At 51.7% G+C, this 24,807-nt stretch overlaps 1 protein-coding gene across 2 annotated transcripts; it reads right to left on the bottom strand.

The window, feature by feature from the left end:
- Positions 1 to 4,355: 4,355 nt before the first annotated feature.
- Positions 4,356 to 16,367, bottom strand: DNAL4 (dynein axonemal light chain 4). 2 transcript variants are annotated; one of them, XM_045872510.3, is made up of 4 exons: positions 16,262 to 16,367; positions 8,424 to 8,633; positions 6,728 to 6,811; positions 4,356 to 5,443 (listed from the first exon to the last, which is right to left on the bottom strand). In XM_045872510.3, exons 2-4 carry the CDS (start codon positions 8,490 to 8,492, stop codon positions 5,279 to 5,281), a joined length of 318 nt encoding a protein of 105 aa, XP_045728466.1. In that variant the 5' UTR covers positions 8,493 to 8,633; positions 16,262 to 16,367; the 3' UTR covers positions 4,356 to 5,278. The 2 variants fall into 2 exon arrangements, with proteins under 2 accessions (XP_045728466.1, XP_045728467.1); XM_045872511.3 differs by lacking the exon at positions 16,262 to 16,367 and adding an exon at positions 12,285 to 12,344.
- Between the last annotated feature and the right edge of the window lie 8,440 nt (positions 16,368 to 24,807).

Raw genomic sequence — 24,807 nt, 5'->3', positions numbered from 1 at the left:
GTGGGTGTGCAGTAGGGAAACCTGAGCCCGGGGCCAGTCCCCATGGCAGGCGTGTCACAAGTTCTCTGTGAAGCCATTTCCCCACTGATGGTGGTGGGGACCCCACTTCACTGGGCCATTTTAAGGCTGGAGGGACAGACGTGGTTCCGGGAAGCCCTCACAGGCACTTGTCAAGGAGATTGTCTTTCCTGGCTCAGGGTGGAGGGGTGTCTAGTCCAGCTCCTTGGGGTCCTTGGTCACTGAAGTGTGTGTGGATGCACTCGCGCGCACGTGCCATCCCCCTGCCATTCACGCTCCAGCACTGTGGGCCGATGCATCCGGAACCAGGAGGCCCTAGGGTGCAGGATGGCACCCCAGACCGGCCCTGGCCCAAATCCTGGATTAGCCCTTCCCACCTGAAAGCACTTCCATGTCCACGGCCAGCATCTACCGAGTGCCACAGTCATCTCAGGAAGGAGGCAGGGCAGGGGCTGGGAACCCTACTTTGCAGGCGAGGAGACAGCGGGCAGAAGGCTGGAGAGCTTTAGATGCGGGGGCTCTGGTGTCCCCGGCCTATGGTGAACCCCGGCTCTGCCTCCGCCTCCCCCTGTGACCTGGAGCTTCACCTCTCTGCACTTCGATGCCCCATGGGAAGAGAGGGACGTGGACAGTACCTCCTCAGAGCGGTGGCTGAATTAAATGAGCCTGAGTCTGGAAAATGCTCAGGGAAGTGCGTGGCACGCTTGGTAGTTTGGGAATTTTTTTTTTTTTTTTTAAGATTTTATTCATTTATTTGACAGAGACACAGCGAGAAAGGGAACACAAGCAGGGGGAGCGGGAGAGGGAGAAGCAGGCTTCCCGCGGAACAGGGAGCCCAATGTGTGGCTCAATCCCAGGACCCTGAGATCATGACCTGAGCCGAAGGCAGACGCCTAACGACTGAGCCACCCAGGCGCCCCCGGTAGTTTGGGAATATTATTAATACGAATTCAGCTCTCCTGCCTCCTAAGCGTGCTCTTCCCACCCCCCACTCCCCCACCCCGGGGCCTTTCCAAGGATTGAAGACAGCAGCTGGTAGTGGGAGGTGGTTGCTTTAAATACGAGATGAGAAGAACAAAAGGAAAATAGAACAGGGTGGCGATTGTGGCTAAACTTTCCCAATCCCCCTCCCAAACGGGGGAGGGTCTGCGGGGCGCAATCAGATGTTGCCTGCTTCTCTCCTGAAGGAGCTGAAAGCTGCTTCCCAGCTCAGTCGCTCCTGCTTGGGGCGGGGGGGCACTGGTTTGCGCTGGGACCCCACAACCCAAGGGGACACCCCCCTGCCTGCCTGTTCTCCAGAGAGGCAGGAAGTAGGTTAAGTGGGATCCTGGAGCTTCTCGGCTTCCCTTCTAAGACGACATTAAATATTCACCGGATTTCTCCTGAGGCCACACGGAGCACTTCAAAGGCAGCCTGCCCCTTGGTGGCACGCAGCGACAGTCGAAGGTCCACTGTCGTACCAAGTCCTCCCCCTTCACCTTCTCCCACTAACCGCCCCAGTGTCGGCGGGGTGCAGTTTCCTTTGGCCAGCACTCACCGCTCTCCCAGGCAGAGGGACGGAGCCCTGCGCACCAGCCTCTAAGGGGGGCTGCCAGCGTCTCCCACCCGGGCTCCGGCGGGGTCTGGCCACAGGGACAGAGGTGTGAGCGGGTGAGCCATTGCTCCTGCACACAGAGTGCAGGGACAGGCCGGCCGGGCTGCAGGCCTGCGGCCCCGATCCGCTAAGTCAATGCCCGGGGGCTGCTTGGTGTGAGAGGAGGGCCCGGTGGCGGCCAGGGGCCATTGGGAGTACGCTGCCAGGAGCCGGATGGACCGAGGCACTGACAGACCGGAGCGACCCCAGCCCTATGCCGCATGTGTGCGCACAGAAGGCCGGCAAAAAGAGCCGGCGCAGAGACAAGCAGGGCCAGGGAAGGCCCGCAGGCCGAGGCTCAGGTTCTGGCTAGTGGCTTCCCCGCTGGACCCTGGGCAAGACAGCTCATCCTCCCAACCTCAGATTCCTCATCTGTAAATGGGGACAGTGACTACCACCTGGGAGGTCTGCTGAGGACACAGGACATCATGGTCATGAGGGAGGGAGCCCGGTGCCTGCCAAGTGGGACACACTCAAAAGACGGCATTTTCTTCCTTCTCAACCCCAGCAAAGCCTTCACCTTCAGCCCGCTCCCTTCCCCTCTTGCCCTTTGGTCAACTCCAGTCCAACTGCCCCACTTCCCAGAGCATCTCAGCAGTGTCCTCGGGCCCCCGTGTAGCTACATGCTGCTCCCTCAGCCGATGGCACCTTGCCCCTGCCTCCCCACCCCTGGAAAATGCCAGGGCCTAGCTCAATGCCACCTCCTCTGGAAGCTTCCCCACCCCGTGCCCTGGGCAGTGAGTTGCTCCTTTTCTGAACCCCATATTTCCGTGAACCCTGCCCCCTCTCTCCTCCTCGTGGATGACTTCAAAGCATCTGCTTTTCTCTTCTGGGTCTGTCCTCCTCAACAGACCTCAAGCCATTCACTGCCAAGGATGGTGCGTCCTTCATTATCTCCCTCTCCTCTTCAGCTCCTGTCCACGGATGCTTGTTGAACCACTGGCCAGGAGTGGGGAGGGCCCTGTGGGGAAGGTCGGGGTGACCATGCTGGCGGAGACACAGCTGCCATGGTGCCCGGTCACCTGACCTGGCCCAACAGTGACTAGACCTTCTGTGGGAGCGGGAGCGGGGTGGCAAGCGGGGAGAGGGTCCTCTGCCTGGACCCAAGGAGCCCCACTGTATCACAGGCCTGTGCGGGCCAGCCCCTTGCTAGCCCCATCTCGCCGAGGCTCCACCCCATCCTGAAGGGCTGGGTGTCAGCTGGGAAGACACTGACAGCACAGCCCTGGGGCGTCACCTGCTCCAGAGGCAGGCCCAGAGACTCCCAACGACCTCAGGAGCCTGGTGCTTCTTATGCCCATTCTGCAGACAAAGCAACCGAGGCACAGAGAGGTTAGGAAGAGCAGGGCCAGGCCTGAGCCAGATCGGAGGACCTCAGAAGCCCACGCTCCCAGATGCCACCCCCGCCGCCTCGCTTGCAGGCTGAGCCAGCCTCCCTGTTTCGCAGCCTCGGGTGGCAGATTAAAGGAGAGAACAGACGCAAAGCAGGCGGTTAATAAACCATAGCTATTCCAGGCCTCGGCACCCCCTCTCCTGTCACTCCTCTCTCTGTGCCCCCAGTCTCTCCAGCCTTGAGGAGAGTCCAGTCCCCCCTCCAGGCCTTTGGGGGGACCTCGACTTCCAGTTCTTGTGCGCCCCACTGCACTCAGGTCAGGACCCCACAGGGCACCAACTCAGCAAGCACTTACGTCCACGAGGGACCCGACGGCGCCAGTCTCCCTGCGCAGGTGCACTGGTCTTTGAGCGCACCCGAGTGGCCTGAAGCCACGCCATCCAGGACACCTATTGACACATCTGGTTACAAGTGGACTCAGCCTTGGAAGGGCGCGGTTGCGGCTGGGCCAGGCGCCGAGACTCCCTGGCCTGAGTGTCCTAGGTGGGCCATCTCAGGAAGGCCCCGTGGGCAGGGGGCACGTAGGCTGCGGGGAAGGACAGACTGCCCCAGCTCTGCCCAGCATTTTAGGGTCTGAGACTTGAATTGAGCGGCCAGCCCCTGAGCGGAAGGGGCTTCACAGTCGCACAGTGTGCCCCCCTCATCCCCAACTCACTTCTGCCTCCTGAATCTTCACTCCCACCGCCTCTTGGCCTGGGGCAGCCCCTCCCCCAGGGAAGCCCCCTCCCCATTCAAGAGCTGCTTTCATGCCTCAGCCATCAGAGGTCACCCCCATTGCCCCGGCTGGGCATGGAGGCACCCCTTCCTCCTCCTGGAGGGCCCTGGCCTATCTTTGGTCACATCACTTTTCCTGTCCAGCTGAAACAACTGGGGTCAAATGTTCCTCCGCACCAGACCTCACCAGACCGTGAGCGCACGAAGGGCAGGGTCTGTGGCTTTTCCATCTTTGTGTCCCTGCCCCCGGGGCCTGGCCCTCAACAGTCGTTGAATGAACACCTTCGAACTAAAACTCCATTATGTGAAGCTGAAAGCATCTTTATGGCTATGGCACCTCAGTCTGGCCACCGAGGGTGTCTCAATCGGTGTCCGCGTGGACCCAGCAACGGCCTGCAGCCCCTCCCTGGGACGCACTGGTGAGGGGGCAGGGCCCAGGCGAGCGGGGCTGTGCCTGGGCCCAGGTTCCAGCAGCCTTGCCATTCAGCCAGAAGACTCCCTGGGCTCCGGGACCCACCACAGCCTGGGGATCCTGAGCCCATCCTCCCCTCCCCCTGCCCCTCCCCCCCCCAAACCTCAAGAGGCTGTAGATGGAGGTCTGTTTTTGGTCACTTTAATTGTAAAAACCAAGACATTTATATAAATAAGACCGCTGTGTAAAATAGGATTCGCCCTTCTACTAAAACCCTTCTCCCCACGCTCAAAAAAGAATATAGAAAACCCAGCAGAGATAAGAAGTACAAATTAGCATGCGGTCCCTGATGAGCAGTGGCCGGCAGGCCAGGATTCCCTGCCGAAACAAGCCTCATGGTGAGTGCACTCCTGGCCCGGGAGCCTCGCCGGAGGCTCAGTGACGCCCACCCCCTCTGCCCGGGGTACTGAGTGCGCGCGGTGGAGGCGGTACAAAAGGTTCATGTGGCCAGAGGTGAGGGGGGGGGAGGCTGCAGGGTCCTCACACCAAAGCTGGGGACTAGGGAGCAATTGGCCCAATGAGATGCAGTGGTTTGTTCAGCCTGGGATCCGATTGGGGAAGGGGCTTCCGGAGGGGGCCACCACTTCTCCAGAGGACAAGGGGAGACGCTGCCAGTGTCCCCTGAGAGGACAGGCTCCTCGTGGGGCCATCTGCCTACGGTCACTGAAGACCAGGATAGTGGACCCCTGCCAGCAGTCCTGGGAGTGGTCGGGCAGGGGGCTCCCGGGAGGCAAGGGGACAGCAGCCTTGGGGCTGGCATGTCCTGGGGAGAAGAATACCACCTTCCCGCCCTCCTACCCTGTCACATTTCCCACCCCTCCCCTGCATCAAGACCACAGCCTGCTCTCCTGTTCACACGCTGGGGGCCTGGGGGAAGACGGGTCCACACGCTCACACACTGGGCGTGGCTCAGAGACTCGTAGGAAAGGGCCAAAGGAAAGACCCCAGACTCTCCTCTGACACACCACGACCTGCCTGGGGCTGCTCCCCAGCCCCACAGGGTGGCAGGAAGAGGCCCTGTGGGGCCGGGGCCGGGGTGGGGACGGCGTCAGGAGCACTTCCAGACACACACAGCCAGGGTCCCCCCGAAGTACAGGTACAGGAGGTTCTTCACCTCATGTGTGATCTCAAACCCAAAGCCCTCGCCGATGACCACGTGCCAGGAGGAGCCGAACTTCTTATCCATTGTCTCCTTGATCATCTTGGCAGCGCTCTGGGAAGAAGAGGACGCTCGTCAGGTGGGGAGAGAGGGCGCACGAGTCAACCCCCTCTCTGGGAATCTTGGCAAGAGAGGAGCCTGTTGCCCTCCTGTTGTTCTCCTGCTCCCGGAACCTTCAGGAAGGGTTTCCACACTGCCCCCCACCCCCGCGCTGCCAGGGGGCTAGTACACAGGGATGGAAGGACAGACGTGACCCCAGCTGTCCAGAAGATACCAACGGGGGGGGGCAGCAGACCTGGGTCCGAGCTCTGGCCCTGCCACTTAGCGTGTCTCTGGCACTCGCAGCGCCAGGCGGTGCTCGGGCCGCAGTGACGCGCAGCGACGCGCCCGACAGCAGTCTGCAGACCCTTTGCGGTTATCCTCACCGCGAGCTGTCAGCTTTATCTTCAGGGGACAGAAAGGCTTTTCCCTAATGGGTTTGGGGGGCTCCCGCAAGAGAAGCTGGACTGCTTCCCTCAGTTAGGGCAACAGCCCCCACTCCTTCCTGTGCTGGCCTTTTCGAAGAAGTCTAGGGAGGGGCAGGGGACCCAGCCTCGGAGGGTGAGTCCCACACTCAGGTGCGTGCTGAGCACCACGAGTGTGCCAGGCGGCTGGCCCGGACTGCCTCAGCACACACGTCCTCACCAGCGCCCAGCAAGGACGCAGCACCTGACTCCCCACTACAGACCGGGACACCGGGGCTCCGAGACGGGAAATGGCTTGTCCAAGGTTAAAGAGCTAGCAAGGGCTGGAGACAGCATTTGGACTTGGGTCTCGTTGGCCCAAAGCCCAGGCTCTCGCTGGCCAGGGTCTGCCTCCCCACTGGCTGCCACGTTACTGACTTTCTCCCTCGTCACCAGACTGATGAATGACGTTCCTGCGTCAGTGCCTACTGGCCGTGGCCCCAGCACCTAGAACAGCGACTGGCCCGAGAGATGGCATTTCACATCTTTTCTGAACGGATGAATGGATACATGAATGAATGCCTGGCCGGGCCCTGTTCTCCCCTGGGATGGAGCCAAGGGGAAAGGTAGCCTATTGGGCAGGCCACCTGAGACGGGGAACAGAGGCAGCGGTGGCACGGAGGGCCCTCCAGGGCTGGGCGCGACCAGCAGACCAGTGCCCGGAGACAGCACCAGCCCCTTCTCTTCCTGGCCTTCCTCGGGCTTCAAACGCTTCCAAGGAAGGCGCTAGTCGTCCCAGCAGGACTCTTTGGAGCTGGATGTGGGATGGGGGCCGCCTGGTTCACCCACGGGGGTCACCAAAGGCACAAGAGGCCACCTCTACTGATGGCAATACCTCGTTGTTGTTGGAGAATTTCTCACAGGCCGTGACACATAGCTCCATGGTCTCCACTCGCATCTCCTCTGGCATGTCCGAGTGCTAGAGACAGGGCAGGGGGACAAACAGAGAGAGGCTTAGCCCGTGACCCGGCCTTCTGGGCTGGCCTCTCTGTTCCAAGCTTAAGGCACGGACACTGGGGAGCTGCTCTGGTGCAGCCCAGAGAGGTGACTCATCTCCGGACTCGGGGCGTGGAATCCAGTGGAACCAAGCAGGCTCTCACAGCCGGGCCCCCCTGCAAGGGCACGAAGCTTCATCAGCATCGCGTTCCAGCCAGCAGCCCCGGGGAAGCAGGCTGGCCCGGGCAGGAGAGGATGCCGGTTACGGAAACAGTTTAGAAGCGGCCGCAGAACACAGCTGGATGTCACCCCAAAAGCCTGGAGAGAGAGCTCAGCCGCTCTCAATGGCTTCTGGCTTTTCCTGTCTCTGGCTGCTCTTTCTCGTCCACTTTGCTGGCACCGCCCCCCCCCAGCCCCCCCGACTGCAGGGTGGTCCTGGGCTTAGTCTCCGCCCTCTGGCTTCTCCAGCAATCTCCTCTCCAGCAGATCCCAGCCTGTCCTGTGGATCTATCTTCTACACGGGGAGGGCTCCCACATTTTCATTCCCAGTGATAACCTCTTTTGGGGGCTCCAGACTCCTACATGCAACCGTCTACTTGACAAGCTCACTGAGATGTCCAAAAGATAACTCGACTTTCCCCACAAGCCTGCTCTTCCTCCAACTTCCTTCCATTTTCTCTCCTAAGTTCTGGAAAAAACCAACCCTGGGAGTTATCTTGACTATCGTGTGCCCTTGTACCTGGCACCCAAGGCACCAGTGAGTTCTACTGTCTTGACCTTCAAGATCTGTCCTGAGTGTGACCATGTCTACCTCCATGCCATGACCTGGACCCAGCCACCCCTTCATCTCTCTGGGCCCCTGAAGTAGCATCCTCATTGGTCTCCCCACTTCCACTCTGGTCCCCTAAAATCCATTCTCCTTACAACAGCTGGAGTGAGCTTTTAGAAACATCAAATGGATCACATTACTCCTCTGTTTAAAACATCCACTGTTTGCCTTTGAACTCAGGACAGAATCCTTGTTTGTCACCATGTCTGTCGGGGTGCCTGGCCCGCCTGTGAGGTCTGGCTGGCTGTCACTCTGGCCCTCACGTCCCGCCACCCATCTCCGCACTCCGATCTTACTGTTCCTCCAAAACTCGGAGCTCACTCTCACCTCGGGTTTTCTGTGCTCGCCGTTTCCCCTGCTTCAAATGTTCTTCCCCAGACATCCACAAGGCTATCTCCCCAACTTTATTCAAGTCAGAGATCAGAGAACTCTTTCCAGAAGCTAACCTCTCCTCTCTAGCCGCATACACCTGTTTTATTTTTCTTTATAGCACTAATTACCTGAGTTATGTTCCTTAAGCCTCTCTTTCATGTGGCCTGGGCCTCTGTTGTTCACTGCTACGTCCACAGTGCCTAGAACAGTGCCCAACACGTAGTAGGTGGCCTAAGGAAAGACTTGTCGAATGAAAGAATGGATGATGGACTGAAGCGCTGTCGACTCCCAGACCTCTAGATCTGAGCCCGCAGAGCCCCTCACTTCCTCCTTCTGCTCTCCTGCAGGGAACGAGCTCCTGCTGGCCGCCCTGCTGCCCTCCCCTGCGGCTTACCCTGACCAGAGGGAAGGTCTGCAGTCGCTTATAATCAGCCTCCTCTTTCTTCCCTTCTGTTTCTCCCATGATCCTTCCACTGTGGCCACTGGAGGGAGAGAGTGGGGCTTTCAGGAGGCGCAGGCACTGGCAGTGAAGACACCTTGGGAGATTTAGGAAGCAGGCCCTGCCAACTGGGTGGGAGCAGAAAATGTCTTTCCTCAAGGGGTGCTGTAGAAAACAGGAAAAACCAGGAGAAAGAGTTGGCTTTAAACCTATATATCACAAATTAGAAATGTCTCACTGACAGTGTGACACCTCCCCGTCTTAACTCCTCCACATCCTTTTCCAAATGGCCAGCGAGTCTACAGACGGGAGGATGAGTCAACACGAGCTGCTGGGACCTGTAAGAACACACTGGTATGCTGCTGTAAGCTCACACTGTCATCATCAAGACAAATACCGGCGATGGCAGGCCAGGCCGAGGGTGGAGCTTGAGCCGGCAATTAACAAACGCAGCAACCCTGCAGGAACACTAATGTGCGTGGCCCTTACTTCCCCGCACACGTGGCTAGAAAGTTAAATGTCAAGGTCAAGATTGATAATCCTGGGCTTATGGACAAGCAAGTACCTCCTTCCACAGGTCCCTGATCTATGGAAGGAACGGGAGCAGCGATGCTCCGTGTCCTCCTGGGCGTGCCCGGCTCCCAGCTTCGACCTCCCTGTCCCATCTGGCTGGTCAGAGGGTGTAAGGCCTGGGCATTAGTGCTGGTCCTACTGTTCACCAGCAGCGTGGCCTTGGGCCTCAGATGCCTCATCAGTAACACGGGGGGAAGTCCCATCTATCTCTTGGGGCTGTAAGAGATCAGATGAGACAATGTATGTAAAGCGGTTAGCACAGGGCCCGGCACGTGGCCACATACATGAGAGAATGTGCGTGCATATGAACAGAAAGGTATAAAGCCTAATACATATGTTTGGATTTTTTTCTTTTCAGATCTAGTTATATATAACAGATGGGACTTTTCCTAAAGAGATGAGCCTGGATCCTAAATGTCTGGGAGCATTGCTAGAAATCCTGGTGTCTCTCGTTATTCTACAATTCAATTTATCCTGTAATTCAAAGGACTTTTTCATCTCAGAAGAAGTACTGATCTAGGGCACCTGGGTGGCTCAGTCCATTAAGCATCTGCCTTCGGCCCAGGTCATGATCCCAGGGTCCCGGGATCGAGTCCCGCATCGGGCTCCCTGCTCAGTGGGGAGTCTGCTTCTCCCTCTGCCTGTCCCCCCGGCTCCTGCTCAAGTGCTCTCTCTCAAAAATAAATTTAAAAAAAAGAAGTGCTGATCTAAATGCATACAAACCATCCGTGCTGGACAAATACAACCCGATAACGTTCCTCCAGCATGTCTCACAGTTCCAAATAGGTTTGTTTCATGGCACAGCTACTAAAGCCGGAAGACACCTAGCAGAGTAACTAACGGGCAGTGACGACAAGTGGCATCTGCTAGGTTTCCGGTCCCTAGGGCCCTGCTGCTGCAGCGACCCCGTGGGGAGGCCTGAAGCCGTTACTTCGTCGGCCCGAGGCCTCAGCTGGTGAGCAGCAGGGCTGGTGTCCGGCGTGGGCCCTCCTCACAGCGCCGACGCACGGGAGGCTCCCACGAAACCGGCCTCCAGCCAGCTGCCACCTGTGAAGTACACGTCTGATGTCTGGCCTGACGTGACCACCGTTCCGACGTGAACTCAACCCCCGTGTGGCCGAGCGCTGAGCTTTCTGTGCACTTTTTCCGGGCCGTGCCCTCCATTTTCTCCCTCTCTCTGATGCCTCAGAAGCCTCCCGCAGCCCCCCCCCCCCCCCCCCCCCCGCATTGGGTGGGCTCCCTCGCACAAGGCTGGAACCTGCCTCCACCACCTGATTTCCACACGGCTCCTCTTAGCTCATCAAGTCTGGGCATCTGGAGCACTTGGATATTAGCGATTTTTGTCTCTATGTGGAAGCTGGCAAACGACCAGGCACCACCTCATTGTACTTTCTGCTCGTGTTTCTTATTTCACAAAATCCAATGAATCCTTTGGTCTTTGCTCATTAATGTGAAGGCCAATCTCCAATTCCATCCTGTCCTCCCGGTTTTCACCAAGGCCACTTGCTTGCCGCCCCCTCCACGTTATCCAGGTGTGATGATCAAAGGCTAAGGGCTTTAAGGTTTGTTGACCTCCCCAGATTTTCAGCTGAAAATGCTGAACACTGGGTCCCCCTCAGCAGCTGCTGGGGCCTCTTCCTCCTAAATATTTCAATTCGATCCAATTCCTCCTCGGGGCTCACAAGTGCTGGCCTGGAGTGGCCTGGAAGAGAATCCAGAGGCGAGCGTGTACATGCCTGCCCTGGGGGAGGGCAGGGGCTGTGGCTGCTCAGAGTCTGTGGACCCGAGAATATGGAATCCTGATGAAACAGGACTCAAGAGGCCAGAGGTATTACCAAAGTCCATCCTTCAGGAACAAAGGGGGAAGAGCCACGGGGACAGGTATTTTTTGGAGGGGGGGTTGTGGAGACCCATGAGGCAGAGTATTTAGGCTTGAATGCCTGTTCTATAACCAAAGTGAATTCTACTCTCTCCCTTGCTTTGTAGCCTTGGGCAAGTAATTGCACCTGAGCCTTGGTTTCCTCCTCTGTGAAATGGGAGAAACCCATCTTCTCGTTCTTAGAGATCCACCGCGAGCACCAATTAGAGGCCTGTTAGCATTAGGAAATGGCAAAACCCTGCACACGGTTCTCACTGCGCTGCCGCCTGCCACTAGCCAGGGCTTCAACATTACTCAAGCACGCTGATTAAGGACCACAAGTGCAAATGGCTCTTCCTAACCACTACCTGTACTTCTGGGGATCCAAAAGGGATGAGACTTAGAGAATAAAAAGGAACAGTTACAGATGATGTGCTTCCAAATACAGAAAGGCAGGAGAATCTTTTATGATGCTGTATCGTTATAGTCCAGCTATAGTCATTCAGCCGTGATTTAGAATCCGGCTGGAAGAACGCTACCAAAAATAGCAGACCCAGAGGTTTTAATAACCTTATCAATCTTCCATGCAAATGAGCGTGTGCCTGATAGCTCCAGGCCAGAAAGAAGTCCCATCAGGCCTAAAAGAGAGCCCTTTAATAATGCAAGTGTGCACACGGCCAGGGTCGTTGAATCTCTTGGGTACCAGTTCCAGGATGTCCTGGTGCACCAAGCTGGTGGCAGCCGCGCCCTCTCTCCGCCCAAGGGTGCCTCTGCGAGCTTTACCCAGCCTCGCCCGTGTCTGCTGCGAGGCTTCCCCCAGGCAACAGGGGGCACAGACAGGGCTCTTCCTGTCATCGCCTTGGAACAGCCAGTGCCCCTGTCCTGCTATCTGGGCCTTGTTCTTCTATGACACTGACCTCAGTCACAAGGTATTGTTTTGCTTCTGAAGCATTTCGGAAGAATCCTGAAGAGGGCTAGAGGATGGGGGAGAAATGAAGGAATTCTGGGAAATAAGGCCCAAAGTGTCTGCCAGTCCTCTGGGGGTGCCCCCAGCCACTCAATGCCCAGAACCCTCCTGGCCTGTGGACCTCGGGGCGCCCCTGGTAACCAGCCCCAGGATCCGAGAGATGGGAGGACACACTCAGAGCAGGACAGGGCGGTGGTTGGGTGCAGGCTCCACAGGCAGGTCCAAATTCACATCTCAAGTCTCAGACAAATGTTTCTCTCTCTAAGCCTTAGTTTTCTCATCTGGAAATTGGGATAGAGCATAGACTACCTCACAGTAAATGTCAGCTCTTGTTACTGGTGCACTCGGAGGGGGACCTGCAATGTCTTTCTTCATATGCCAGCTCACTAAACATTCAGCCAAACCAACCAATACTTACTGAGTTGTCACTCTGCAAACCACGGTATTAGCATGGATGGATGAAAGCCCCAAGGAAATTCTGTAGACCAAGTTGGGGCCAGCGTTAGTGGTGTGGGCACACTGGGTTTTCACCTTCATTCTTTCATCTCACCCCATAACAACCTGTGGGGGCAGCATCCACTCCCCGTTCTCAGATGAGGCACCTGGGGCTCAGAGAGGTTTTGGGGCTCGCCCAAAGGTACACAGCCAGCAATGACAGAGCCGGGATCCAAACCCACACCTACTCTTCTAATTCTACCTTCTAGGCCTTTTCCCCAGTCACAAGCAAGTAGGAGACAGACAGAAATGCAAATAGCTTCAATTCTCAGCATCTCCCAGTCCAGCCACCTGTCCAGGCACACCTGCTTCCAGCCATGTCCAGGATACATACTTGTGTACCTCGGTCATCCTCCCACCTTTCCCGGCCATGTCTACCCTCTGCCTTCTGGCAAACACAGAGCAAAGCTGGCAAGGGGAGGAGAGAGGAGCCTAAGGGCCTGGGGCCATTCATCCAAGACGGTGGTGAGGTCAGGAAACACCACGGAAGATCTGGATTTCACAGATCAGCTTGGAAAGGGGGAAGCAAACGCAGGACTGCGTTTTTAAATTATGCTAAGCAAGAGCATTAAATACATTATCTATTATAAGGGAAGGTTTTAATAGTTAGAAGGAGATGGTTGCAGAATAAAAGTCCTCGGAAAAGACTGTTACCTTTCACACACGCATGCATGCATGTGCGCACATACACACACAGGAAGTTGCTGCTGTTGGTGGTGTTTTTAACACTGCCCTTATTTTTTCCTCATTTTACTGAGGTCCAGTGAACACTTTTGCTGTGCCTTAGACTAAGCAGAGGGGGGGAAGACAAAGGAGGAAGAGAGATGGAGAGATGAAGAGATCAAGACATTTTCTTTATGTGTAACCTGATATAATAAACAATATTGACTCACGTGGTACCCCCTCACCAACATACCCAAATTTGGATGAAGTACCAAACATGTTTGTCAAGCTACAAAGTACAGCAAAAAGTCATAACCATCACAGCTATTAGCTCTACACAAGAACAGATGCTTCCCACAGACAGTGAATTACGCAGTTTCCCACCCCCCCCTTTCCCACTCAAGAGAACAGATTTGAACGTAAGGGACTAAGAATGACATTATTACAGAAATAAATTGGAGTTAGCACTGATTATGGTTTTTATCATTCACAATTGCTAATTACTGGTGACATCTCATAACCAGTCACGACTTAGCAGTGTGTCGTGAGTCCAGCCAATCAATCACCTGAGGCTGAAGGACTTAACTATTCTCCTGTAGATGCCCCAGAGCGCAAAGACCAGTGTCTGGCACATGGCAGAAGCCCATCAGATATCTATATTGTGATTAAATTATATTTCATTTGCCCCCTGGGAAGGGAGAGGATCTATCAAATCCATTCAATATTTATTGAACACTGACCTTGAGCAAGGCAACAGGATGGGTGTCCTACATACAGGATCTTATTTACTGTCCACCACCCCCAATAACTCTGTTAGACAGGTGCTATTTAATCCTTAATTTTCTGATGACCATGATGGCTGAGAAAAGGAAAGTGACATTCTACCCAGCTAACAAATGGAGGAGCTAGGATTCCCTCAGGTATATAGGACTTCAAGATTATGCCTTTTTTTTTTTAAAGATTTTATTTATTTATTTGATAGAGAGACACAGCGAGAGAGGGAATACAAGCAGGGGGAGTGGGAGAGGGAGAAGCAGGCTTCCCGCTGAGCAGGAAGCCAGATGCAGGGCTCGATCCCAGGACCCTGGGATCATGACCTGAGCCGAAGGCAGACGCTCAACCATCTGAGCCACCCAGGCGCCCAAGATTATGCCTTTTCAATGACTCCACTATAAGCAAGAGACAGTCTCTGCTTTCAAGGAGCTTACAATCTTAAAGACCAAGACACATACACAAGGAACTAACTATGGATCATGGCAGAACGCAGTACGTGCCACAAGGCAGATGCAGACACAGGGAGGAGGAGAATTCTGGAAGGGGCAGGGGAGAGGACAGCAAGAAAAGGTTGGTGATGGGGGCAGAATTTGAGTGGGAATCCTGGCAAGTGGACTAGGTGAGGAAGACCTACTGGACAGAGAGATGAACAAACACAGTGATATCCAAGCAGAAAGCTCAAAGCATTTTCTGGGAAAGTCCAAAGGTCCAATTTGGCTAAAGGACAGAACCTGGCACAGGAGAAGGGAAAGAGAAGGCTGGGAAAAAATGCTGGGGTTGGGCTGTGGAAGTACAGAAGGGCTCTAAAATCTAGGCTTGAGAAGTGTGGATATTTTTAGTGGGAAATGAGAAGCCCTTGGGCGGTCTCTTGGGGGTTGGTGACATTGCATTGTTTTCAGATAATTATTCTGGTGGGCTGGGTAAACAGAAAAGACTGGAGGTTGGGACACCAGTTAGGAAGCTAGAGCACTGGCTCAGGTGACAGGCATTAAAGACTTAAAGACTTGAGCCAAGATGGTAGCTTCAGGAATGGAGCAGATGTGAGGGCCTCAAGGAGGCAGAATCAAAGGAAAGTGACAACCGCCTGAGTGCGAGGGGCATAGCAGAGCGAGGGAGGATGGCCACGCCACTGAGAAAGACAGGGCAAGTCAGGTAGAACGGAGGGACAGGTAAAGAAGTGCGCCAGTTTGATTTTAGAACTACTGAGTTTAAGTGGCTGGTGAGACATGCAAATGGAGGTGTCTTGGGGCACCTGGGTGGCTCAGTTGTTAAGCGTCTGCCTTCACCTCAGGTCATGATCCCAGGGTCCTGGGATCGAGCCCCGCATCGGGCTCCCTGCTCTGCAGGAAGCCTGCTTCTCCCTCTCCCACTCCCCCTGCTTGTGTTCCCTCTCTCGCTGTGTCTCTCTCTGTCAAATAAATAAAATCTTTAAAAAAAAAAAAAATGGAGGTGTCTTGTCAGGAGGTTATCACCGAATCATTGGGCACAGACGGGAAGCTACTGAGTCCAACCACCAGAGCAATAATAACTCACGCTACCCTCACCCCCGCCCCAAAACATCCCTAACCGTGGAAGCCCAGGAGAAAGATCAGAGCAGATCTGGATTTGAGGGTCACATGAAGAAATGATGGCTGACACCAAAGGCACTGGTGACACTTCTCAGAGGGGGAGAGCGTGGGGAAGTAAGAGACAGGGGAAGTGCAGTAACAAATACTAAATCCACACTGAACTAGACTCTTCATACTTCAATTCCTATTATCCTCAGAATTCCCCCAAGGAGATGCCCTATTGTATCCTGATTTCATATACACTCAGACTGGGCCCAGGGAGGTTAGATAACTTGCTAAGGTCCCGTAATTGAGAATCCAAATTAGGTTTGCCAAGTTCTTTTCACTACACCCGGGAACTCCCATGGGTACATCCTCAGGGAAGCCTATAGCTGGGTCAGAGCATCACATCCTAGAACGGCAGAGTCGAAGCGGCCTTAGAGATTATTCAACCCAACTTCTATTTACAGATGGGGAAACTGAGGCCCAAAGAAGGGGCTGACCAGCCTGGAATCCTAGCACGTCACCAACTGTCCAAGTCAAGCGGTTTGGGCCAAGGCGATGGCGACCACCCGTCCAGCCGCGGGAGTGGGGAATTACTCCGCGAAACGTTGCGGGGAGGGGGCTAATCAAGGTCCTGGGGGGAGTCGGGTCGAGGAGGATGGGGGACCGCGCAGCAGGACGGGTGTGTGCGGGAAGGAGCAGCCCGCAGAGTCGCCACCGCTAATCTATCACGGCCGAGTTCGCAGGTCCCCGAAGTGTGGGGGTTGGGAGGACCTGGGGCTGGGGACCAGCACGCAGGAGACGAGGTGGGGCCTCCGCGTTGGGCGAGGCCCCACCCGCCCTGCGACGCCTCTCGGCCCCGCTTCGGGCCGGCCCTCCCCGCCCGGCTGCCCGCCGCACCCCGGGGCCTCACCTGCTCCCGCGGGGGCCGGAGCCGGGGCCGCAGCTAGCGCACCCCCGCCAGGGTTGTCAAGGAGCGAAACAAGAGTGTCTTAGCAACAACAAGGAAGTCCTGCCCCCTCACCGGACGTTAACGGGAATTTCACTTTTTATTGGTGAATAAAAGTGTCCATCAATATTAAAGGCCCCTACAACGCAAGGCTTGTAAGGAAAAGGGCGTGGCTAGAGGCTAGGGAGGCGGAGCTTCAGTTATAGTCGTCTTAAGTGGGCCTGAGGAGGCCGGGAGGTAGGAAGTTTGCCTTTTAGAGAAATAAACTTTGAAGGGCGGTATTACCTTGGGCGCTTCTCTTAGCCATTTGAAATTACATATGCAATCTGTTGGTGTCCTGCCACTGAGATACTACTTCATTAGGATCTCAGAAGCCTAATAACAACTAGCATTACAAAAACTAGGCTTTGCAAGGAGTATTTCACTAGATTCTCACAATTTTTTTAGATAGTGGTATTCGTAACCCCATCTGTACTGAGGTTCAGAGAGGTTAAGAAACGTGTTAAAGGGAAGAATCAAAGTAAAACTCCCTGAGGTGGAACCAGGTGCTCTTTCCACTGTAGCATATCCTCATATGACATCCTAGTCCATAGGAGATGTTGTACCATCTAATTTAAAGACACAGTTGTCCAGAGCCCGCCTTTTCTTACATTTAGGAGGGAAAATTAATCCGAAAGTATTAGTACAGCTAGGGAAAAGGGAAAGGGGGGAAGAGAGAAGAACCTGCAGATTCAATTACTTGATTGGTGGATCAAAGGGTCAGTGGGTTGACTTCATAATTTCAACATTTACATTATCATGATGAAACCCCACTTCACGTTCACTGGCACTTACTGGGAACTCAGCCCTGGCCAGATACTGGTCATTCAGAGAAGAGTAAGATGACCCTGGTTCCAGAGAAGACACAGTCCAGTGAGGGTACAGCTGTGTCAACAAAGAGTTAAGAAGTCTTTATTCTACCTGTACTCTGGTGCAGGTGTGGGCAAGGTGCTGGTTCTTTCCAAGGAGGGAGTAACTAACTCTCAGAGGAGGTGGTATTTGAGTTTGCTGTGTCTAAGACGACTAGTAGGCTAATGAGGGTGGGAGAGCACAGTTAACTGGGGAACTGCCAGTGACTCCATGAAGCCTGGGTTCAAGGTGAATGTGATACAGTGGGAGGCGACAGTGAAGAGGGTGGGGGGTGAAGATGCAGAGGGAAGGAGGGATCACCAGAGGCAGAAGGGTTTTGAATGCCAAGGTCAGGTACTTGGGTATTCCCTGGGAGTGTTTCCTGTTCTCTTGGGTGAGAGTGTGGAAAGTAGCTGTTGGACAGTTTCAAGTAGGGCAGAAAGATAGTCAGATCTGAGTCATGGAAAGATCACTTGGGCGGTGAATATGGTGGAACGCACTTGGAGTGGGTAGACAGAAGGAGGGCACAGTGGGTTTGGTTTTGCAATTTGGCAGCTTGAGGTGTGCTCGGCCCTTGCCGATTCCCAAATTGCCTTCCTGGTGCGTTCTGAAGGTCCATGGAATGTCTGACTCAGCCTCCAGATTTCCCCAATCCTCTTTGCCAAGTTTCTCCAGGAGATGGAAGTTGGCCTTTGAGGGGGATGAAGCTCTCGCCTCCGCCTCTCATCCAAACTTCTAAAAGGGGTCTACGTTTGCTGTCTTCTATTTCTCACCTCCTATTCAGTCTTCAGCCCACTGCAATCTGGCTTCCACACCCACGCTGCCACCACCGAAATTACCTCTTCCATGGTTACCGGTGACCTCCTGAAGAGCAGAATCCAACAGCTCTTTGTCTTGCTGGATCCATCACCTCTGCTGGTGTAAGCCTGTCAACCACACCTGTCTTCGTGAAATTCTCTACTCCAGAAATAGTGCCTGCAGAACTCTTTACAATGCGGATTCTAGGGCCCCATGGCATCAGAATAGAGAAGGGCAGGAATCTGTATTTGTCACAAGTGCCCCTGGTGCACACTCACAGTTGAGAGTCACTGCTCTGTCATCTGGGGCACCTCATTCTCCTGGATCTCCTCAAACCTCTCTTCCTTTCTGGCTCCTTTTTCCTTTGCTCTCTGTGCCCACCTTGACTCTATTTTCTTCTTACCAAGGGTCTCAAATTTCTTCCTATACCCTAGGTCACATCCTCGTCAGCAAGAGTTTCCCTTGGTCACACTTCCTAGGGTATTTATTGAAATTGAAGGTTGGCGCTTTGGGAAAGCCCCTCTGGTGATTCCAAACCCTCCCAGGGAGTTATGCCACCCCATGCATATCTTGTTGAGAATTGCTGCCTTAAGTCTTGTCCTTTGGGGATCTCATCTACTCCCATGGTTCCATTGTCAATGTCCTAGATTCTGATGGCTCTTGTGTTTCTCTCTCCAGATTAGGCTTCTCACTGGACCTCCAGACCTAAATATCCAATTGCTCCTGACCATCTCCACCGGAATGTCCCATAAGCCCTTCAATGTCAATGTGTCCCAAACTGAATTGATCATCTCCCTCCAACTTGCTTTCCCTGTATCCCCCATCTCAATAAATGGCACCACCAAGTTGCTTCCATCAGAAACCAGAGAATTGTGTCCTTCATACTTCTTTCCCCCTGTCATCGCCCACCTCAAGTCAACCAAAAGCCTCCTGATTCTGATTCTCATGTCCTGATTACAGACCTCTGTGCTCCCATCTCCTCTGGTGCCTACTCCTGTCATTGCTCTTCTCTATTACCCCTTCTGGCTGTCTTCATGGCACTCCCCATGTGTACAGCACTATGATCCAATCTGTATTATTGCAACAGCTTTCTAAAAGGACTCCCTGACTGCAGTCTTGCCCTTCTCCAATCCATTCTCCATGTCACAGTCAATGTGATGTGTCTAAAACCCAAATTTCACCACTGCATTCCTCTCTTTAACAGCTCCTTGCCTTTCTCCACAGTTCCCCATAACCTGCCAGGTGACATCCAGATGCTATGACCTGCCATTTGAGGCTTCCCCCTGGTGTGGCCCATGGGCACCTCCATCTCTTCTTGCTGCTTCTTCCCCTGTGCTCTGCACCCCAGCTACACCGGCTCTCATGGCTCTCCACACTCTCCAAGCTGCTTCTCACCTTGCCTTTGCTCACATACCCTCTTGGCTGCATTCTCTCTCTGGCCTTCCTCCTTTTGGCTATATGAGCCCATACACGTTTGGTCTAAGTTGTACACACTGGGATTCCATCACTGGCAACCAAAAGAGACCTCTGTGCTCCCATCTCCTCTGGTGCCTACTCCTATCATTGCTCTTCTCCATGGTTTAATTCTGTCTTCCCCTGTGAGCTCCTGGAGAGCAAGAATCTTGTCCTAGTCATCTCTACAGCTCTGTGTTACATACAGGATCTAGCAGAGAGTAGGTGCTTAGTAAATGTTTCATGAATGAATGAAGTGGATAGGATCTCACCCTACTTCTTCAGACTTAGCTCCTGTCAATCCTCAAGATTCAGCCAATATTCCAGCTGCACCCTTTCATGTTCTGCTCCTGCTCCTGCTGTTTAATATGGCTGATGGGGACACACCCTGGAATCAGTTAGCAGTTGGATCAGCTGCAAGTAACAAAGATTGGAAAAATAGTGACTTTAAACAACATAAATTTATTATCTTTTTTTTTTTTAAAGTAGGCTCCACGCCCAGTGCGGAGCCCAATGCGGGGTGTGAGCTCACAACCCTGAGATCAAGACTTGAGCTGAGATCAAGAGTTGGACGCTTAACTGACTGAGCCACCCAGACGCCCCATAAATTTACCTTATGGTTCTGGAGTCAGAAGTCTGACATGATGGGTCTCACCAGGCTAAAAGCAAAGTGTTCCCAGGGCTGCATTCTTCCTGAGGCTATAGGTGAGACTGTTTCTTTCCCTTTTCCAGCTTCTAGAGACTTTCTGTATTCCTCTGACCCTGGCTCTTCAATCCCCCTTTCACATCTAAGGAATCTTGTGATTACATTGGGTCCATCCAGATAATCCAGGTTAATCTCCTTATCTCTTGGTCATATGATTAGCAGCCTTAATTCCATCTGCAATCTTATTTCCCCTTGCCATGTGATATAACATATTTACAGGTTCTGGGGATCAGAATATAGACATATTTGGGGGACCATTATTCTACCTCCTGTGGTCAGTTTGGGTAAATTTTCCCCCATGTAATTGAAAAGAATATCTATTCTGTAGTTGCTCTGTTAGGTCAAGTTTGTTAATCATTTTGTACAAATTTTCTATACTCATACTGAACTTTTTGTCTGCTAGCTTTATAAATTATTGAGAGAAGTGTGTTACAATATCCCACTACAATTGTGGATTTGTCAAATTCACCTTTTGGCTCTGTCAGTTTTTACTTTATATATTATGAAGCTGTGTTAATACATATTTTTCTATCTTTTAAATTTCAACCTGTCATATAACCAGTTTGACAAGATTAATATTTTTATTAGCATATTTCTCTTTTAATATTTAATGTAATAACCCACTTAGATTACATTTAGGTTTAAAGCAATCAACACACTATTCATTTTCTATTTACTCTACCCTTTTTGTGTTCCTTTTTTCTTTCCTTGTTAAGCCTTCTTTTGAATTGTTTTTATTATTCTATTTTTTCTTCTATTGAACTTGTTAGTTACATAATCTTTTACAATCCTTTTAGCAGTTACCCCAGGAAAATAAAATGTTGACCCTAGACGTATTAAAGTCTAATATAAAATGAATACTTTTAGTACATTCAGGACAATGCAAGGAAATTAGAACATTTTAACCGCATTTACCTCTTCCCACCTTTTATTCTGTTGTTATCATGAATTTTAAACCTCACAGGAGATAATTGTTACTATTATTATTTTTTTGCTTGTTATTAACTTAGATTTATCCACCTGCATGGCCTTTCTGTTGTGAATTTCCATGCTTCCTCTCCGGACCATTTTCCCTTTTCCTAAACAATTTCCTTTAGTCTGTCCTCCAGAGAAGCTCTGTTGGTAACAAAACCCATTGGTGACGAATATGCTCTGTTTTCTTTGTCTGAAAACATCTTTACACCATCTTTATTTTTGAAGTTTTCCATGAATAGGGAATTCTGGAATGGTGGTTATTTCAACACTTTGAAGCTATCACCATTTTATTGTCCTCCTTTTTCCATTCCTTCTATTGAGAAGGTAGTTGTTATTCTGGCCTTGGAAGGTAATGCATCACTTTTCTGTGGGACCTTGGAAGATTTTTCTTTTTGTCTTTTATTTTACATCTGTTTCACCATCAAAGTCCTAGTTGTGGCTTTCTTTGCATTTTTCATGCTTGGTGTTCCCTGAGATTCTTAAATCTGTGGCTTCATGTCTTTCAACGGTTTTGGGCAAATCTTCAGATGTTAATTCAAATACTCTTTCTGCCTTATTTTCTCTCTCCCCTTCTGGGGCTCCTTACTTGTAAGACTTTTTCACCATGTCCCTTATTAATCTTATGCTTTCTGTCCCCGCCCCCCCTCTGCCCCGCCCCAGTACTTTCTATTCTTTTCCCTCAGTTTTTACTCTGGCTTATTTCTTTTGAGATCTCTATTAATAGAGTTCACAATTCCTTCTTCAGGTGTGTCTAACCTGCTGTTAGACTTATTTATTGAGTTCATGAGTTCAGTTCATGTATTTTTCAGCTCTGGGAACTTCATTTCATTATTTTTCATAGTTTACAGTTCTCTGTTGAAATTCTATTTGTCATCTAAATCCTTAAATATATTAACCATAATTATTTTCAGGTCTATGTTTCACAACTCCACCATATGGATTTCCTAAAGAGATCTTTTCAAAATTAAACTTTTAATTTTGAGATAATTATAGATTCACATTCTGTTGTAAGAAGTAATACAGAGAGATCATATGCATCCTTTATCCATTTACCACCAATGGTAGCATCCTGCAAAACTATAGGAGAATATCACAACCAGGATATTGACATTGATGCAATCATATTCAGATTTCCCATTTTACTTGTACTCGAGTGTGTGTGTGTGTGTGTATTTAGTTTCATGCAATTTTATCATATGCGTAGGTCTATTGGCCTTTAAAAAACTTTTTTCCCTCTTGATTTTTAGTCATTCAGTTTTGTTTCCAGATATGTCTGATGATGCCAAACCTTGTGTATCAAAAATGTAATGTGAGTTTGGATGATGTTATCCTTCCTCCAGAGAGAATTTACTTTTGCTTTTGGCAAGACGTTGGTGAAAGAGCAGACACCTTAATTCAATCAGTGAATGAGAGGATTGGAAGCTGGGATTCCATCTTTGGAGGGCTGGAATATTTCCAATTTACCCTTCTCTCAGAGTGTAACCTTTTAGGGTCTCGCTGAGAGTCTGGGTCATTTACCTAGAGCCCCTTATCTTGAACTCCAATTTTTAGCTGGAATCTTTACCTTTATTTGTCATACAATTTCTTGAACCTATTAACCAGCTGCTCAACTATTGCTCTCTGCTCAACTTAGGCATTTGTTGTAAGTGGGCAGGTGCCTCAAGAGGAAAACTGTAGCCCCCAAAGTCAGGCTCACTTCTCTGAGCTTCTGTTCTCCATAGGATCTGGTTAACTTATCTCTCACCTCTCTTGATGCTTCTCTGATGCCTGGAAGTTTCAGATGTGGCGTTTGGTTTTTCTAGCTTTTCGCAGGGGAAGAATTAATCTGCAACAGAAATCTTCTACATCAGCCTTTGTTTCTCAAACCAGTGTTTGATATCCCTGAGGAGCTAAGGAGAATCCAAAATCACAGATCATATAGTGCAGCCATTGAGTGATTATTCTGGAGGCAGGAGGGATTAATATCTCAGTGTTGCCACTTCCCAGGTGGATGACCTTGGACAAGCACTTCATCTTTCTGTGCCTATTTTCCAGCAGTACTTCCTTCCCAGGGTTAAATAAATTAGTATGTGTCAAGAGATCAGAGCAGCAAATGTCTGGTGCATAGTAAGCACTTAATACAGATCAGTTATTAGTATTCAGCGAATACATAGTAATCCCTACTCTGCCAGATGCTGGATACACGCTGTGGTGGGAAAGACAAATACAGTCCCTTCTCTCACGGGGCTGACACTCTGGGTGATCCACAATTAAAAGTAAGTAAACAAGATCATTATCAAAAAGAGTACGTGCTGTGGAAAGGGTTAAAGAGGATGATAGAGCAGGTGACCCCGACAGCCTTGGGTCCAGGATGAATTGGTAGGGCTCAGTTGCCAATTCTGGGGTCATGGGGGAGAGGACTGAGCAAGTGGTGGAGAGTGACCAGGCAGCGACTTAAGGCTGAGGGGTCAGCAAAACATCTGTGATTGTTCATGACAAGCTGAGACCTGAATGACAGGAAGGAGCATGTCCCCTGAGAACTAGGGGATGGTGCCTTCCAGCTGAGGGAACATATGCAGTCTCCCCAGATCTGGCAGGCTGGGGGAACAGAGGGAGGCCTGTGCGTCCCAGAGCATAATGGGAGAAAGGGAGAGAGGTAATGCATGAGACCCGAGAGGTGGGAGGGGGTCAGATCACACAGGGCTTTGTAAATCAGGGTGAGGGTATGGATTTCATTCTAAGTGTATTGGCATGCTTCGGAGAGTTCTGTGAAGGGGAAGACATATTTTGATTGCAACACGATCACGCTGGGTATTGTATAGAGAATGGATTTTGAGAGAGGCTGTTGCAGGAGTACAATTCAGAGATGATGGTGGTTTGGACAGAGCAGTAGCAGAAGTGGAGAGGAGTGAGCAGGCTGGAGATCCGCGTTAGTGGTGGAGTCAGAAGACAGATAATGCAAGAGAAAGAGGGAAATCAATGATAATTCTTGCATTTCTGATTTGAACAACTGGTGGATCATGAGCCTGTTTATTAAATGGAAGGGTGGGGCAGAAGTCGAGGGGGATCAGGAGTTTTGGATATATTAGTACTGAGACTCCTATCAGGCAAATAGTCATGGTTTGAAAATCATCAGATGATAGCTAAAGCCATGAGCCTGGATGAGATTTCCTAGGGAGAGTGTCTAAATACAAAGAATAAAGAGAAGAGGCTGTGGCCTGGGGTCCTGCAGATTTAGAGGTCGGGGAGATAAGGAGGAATTGGAAGGAGTCTGAGAAGGAGCAGCCAGTGAAGTCAAGCAGTGGTTCTCAAAGTATGGTCCCAGGGACCAGTGGCCACAGCCATCACCTAGCACTTGTTAGAAATGCTGAATGTCAGGCCACACCCCAGCCCTGCTGTCTCAGATGCCAGGGGTGAGGCCCAGACATCAGTGCTTTGATTGTGCTACAGGCCAAACCATTGAAACGGAAGGAAAACCGGGGAAGCTGTGTTTTGAAAGGCAAGAGAAGGAAATCTTAAGAGAAGGAAGGAGTGGTTAACTAGGTGTCAGTGCAGCTGGGAGCTCAGCTCAGATGAGTACTGGGGCCTGGCCATGAAGTTTCATAATGAATGTGGAGGTCACTCTTGGCCTTGACAAGAGTGATCTCGGCAAGCCGTGGGTGCCGTGGCCGAGTGGGAACTGGAGAAGATGTGAATGAGAGAGGGAGGGTGT

The sequence above is a fragment of the Mirounga angustirostris genome, unplaced genomic scaffold (assembly GCF_029215605.1).
Source record: "Mirounga angustirostris isolate CCGP_5_RB_7025 unplaced genomic scaffold, mMirAng1.0.hap1 SCAF_5, whole genome shotgun sequence".
In the NCBI taxonomy this organism is placed as follows: domain Eukaryota; kingdom Metazoa; phylum Chordata; class Mammalia; order Carnivora; family Phocidae; genus Mirounga; species Mirounga angustirostris.
Note: the sequence above shows the minus strand (reverse complement) of the source record. Positions and strands in the feature narration are given on the sequence as shown.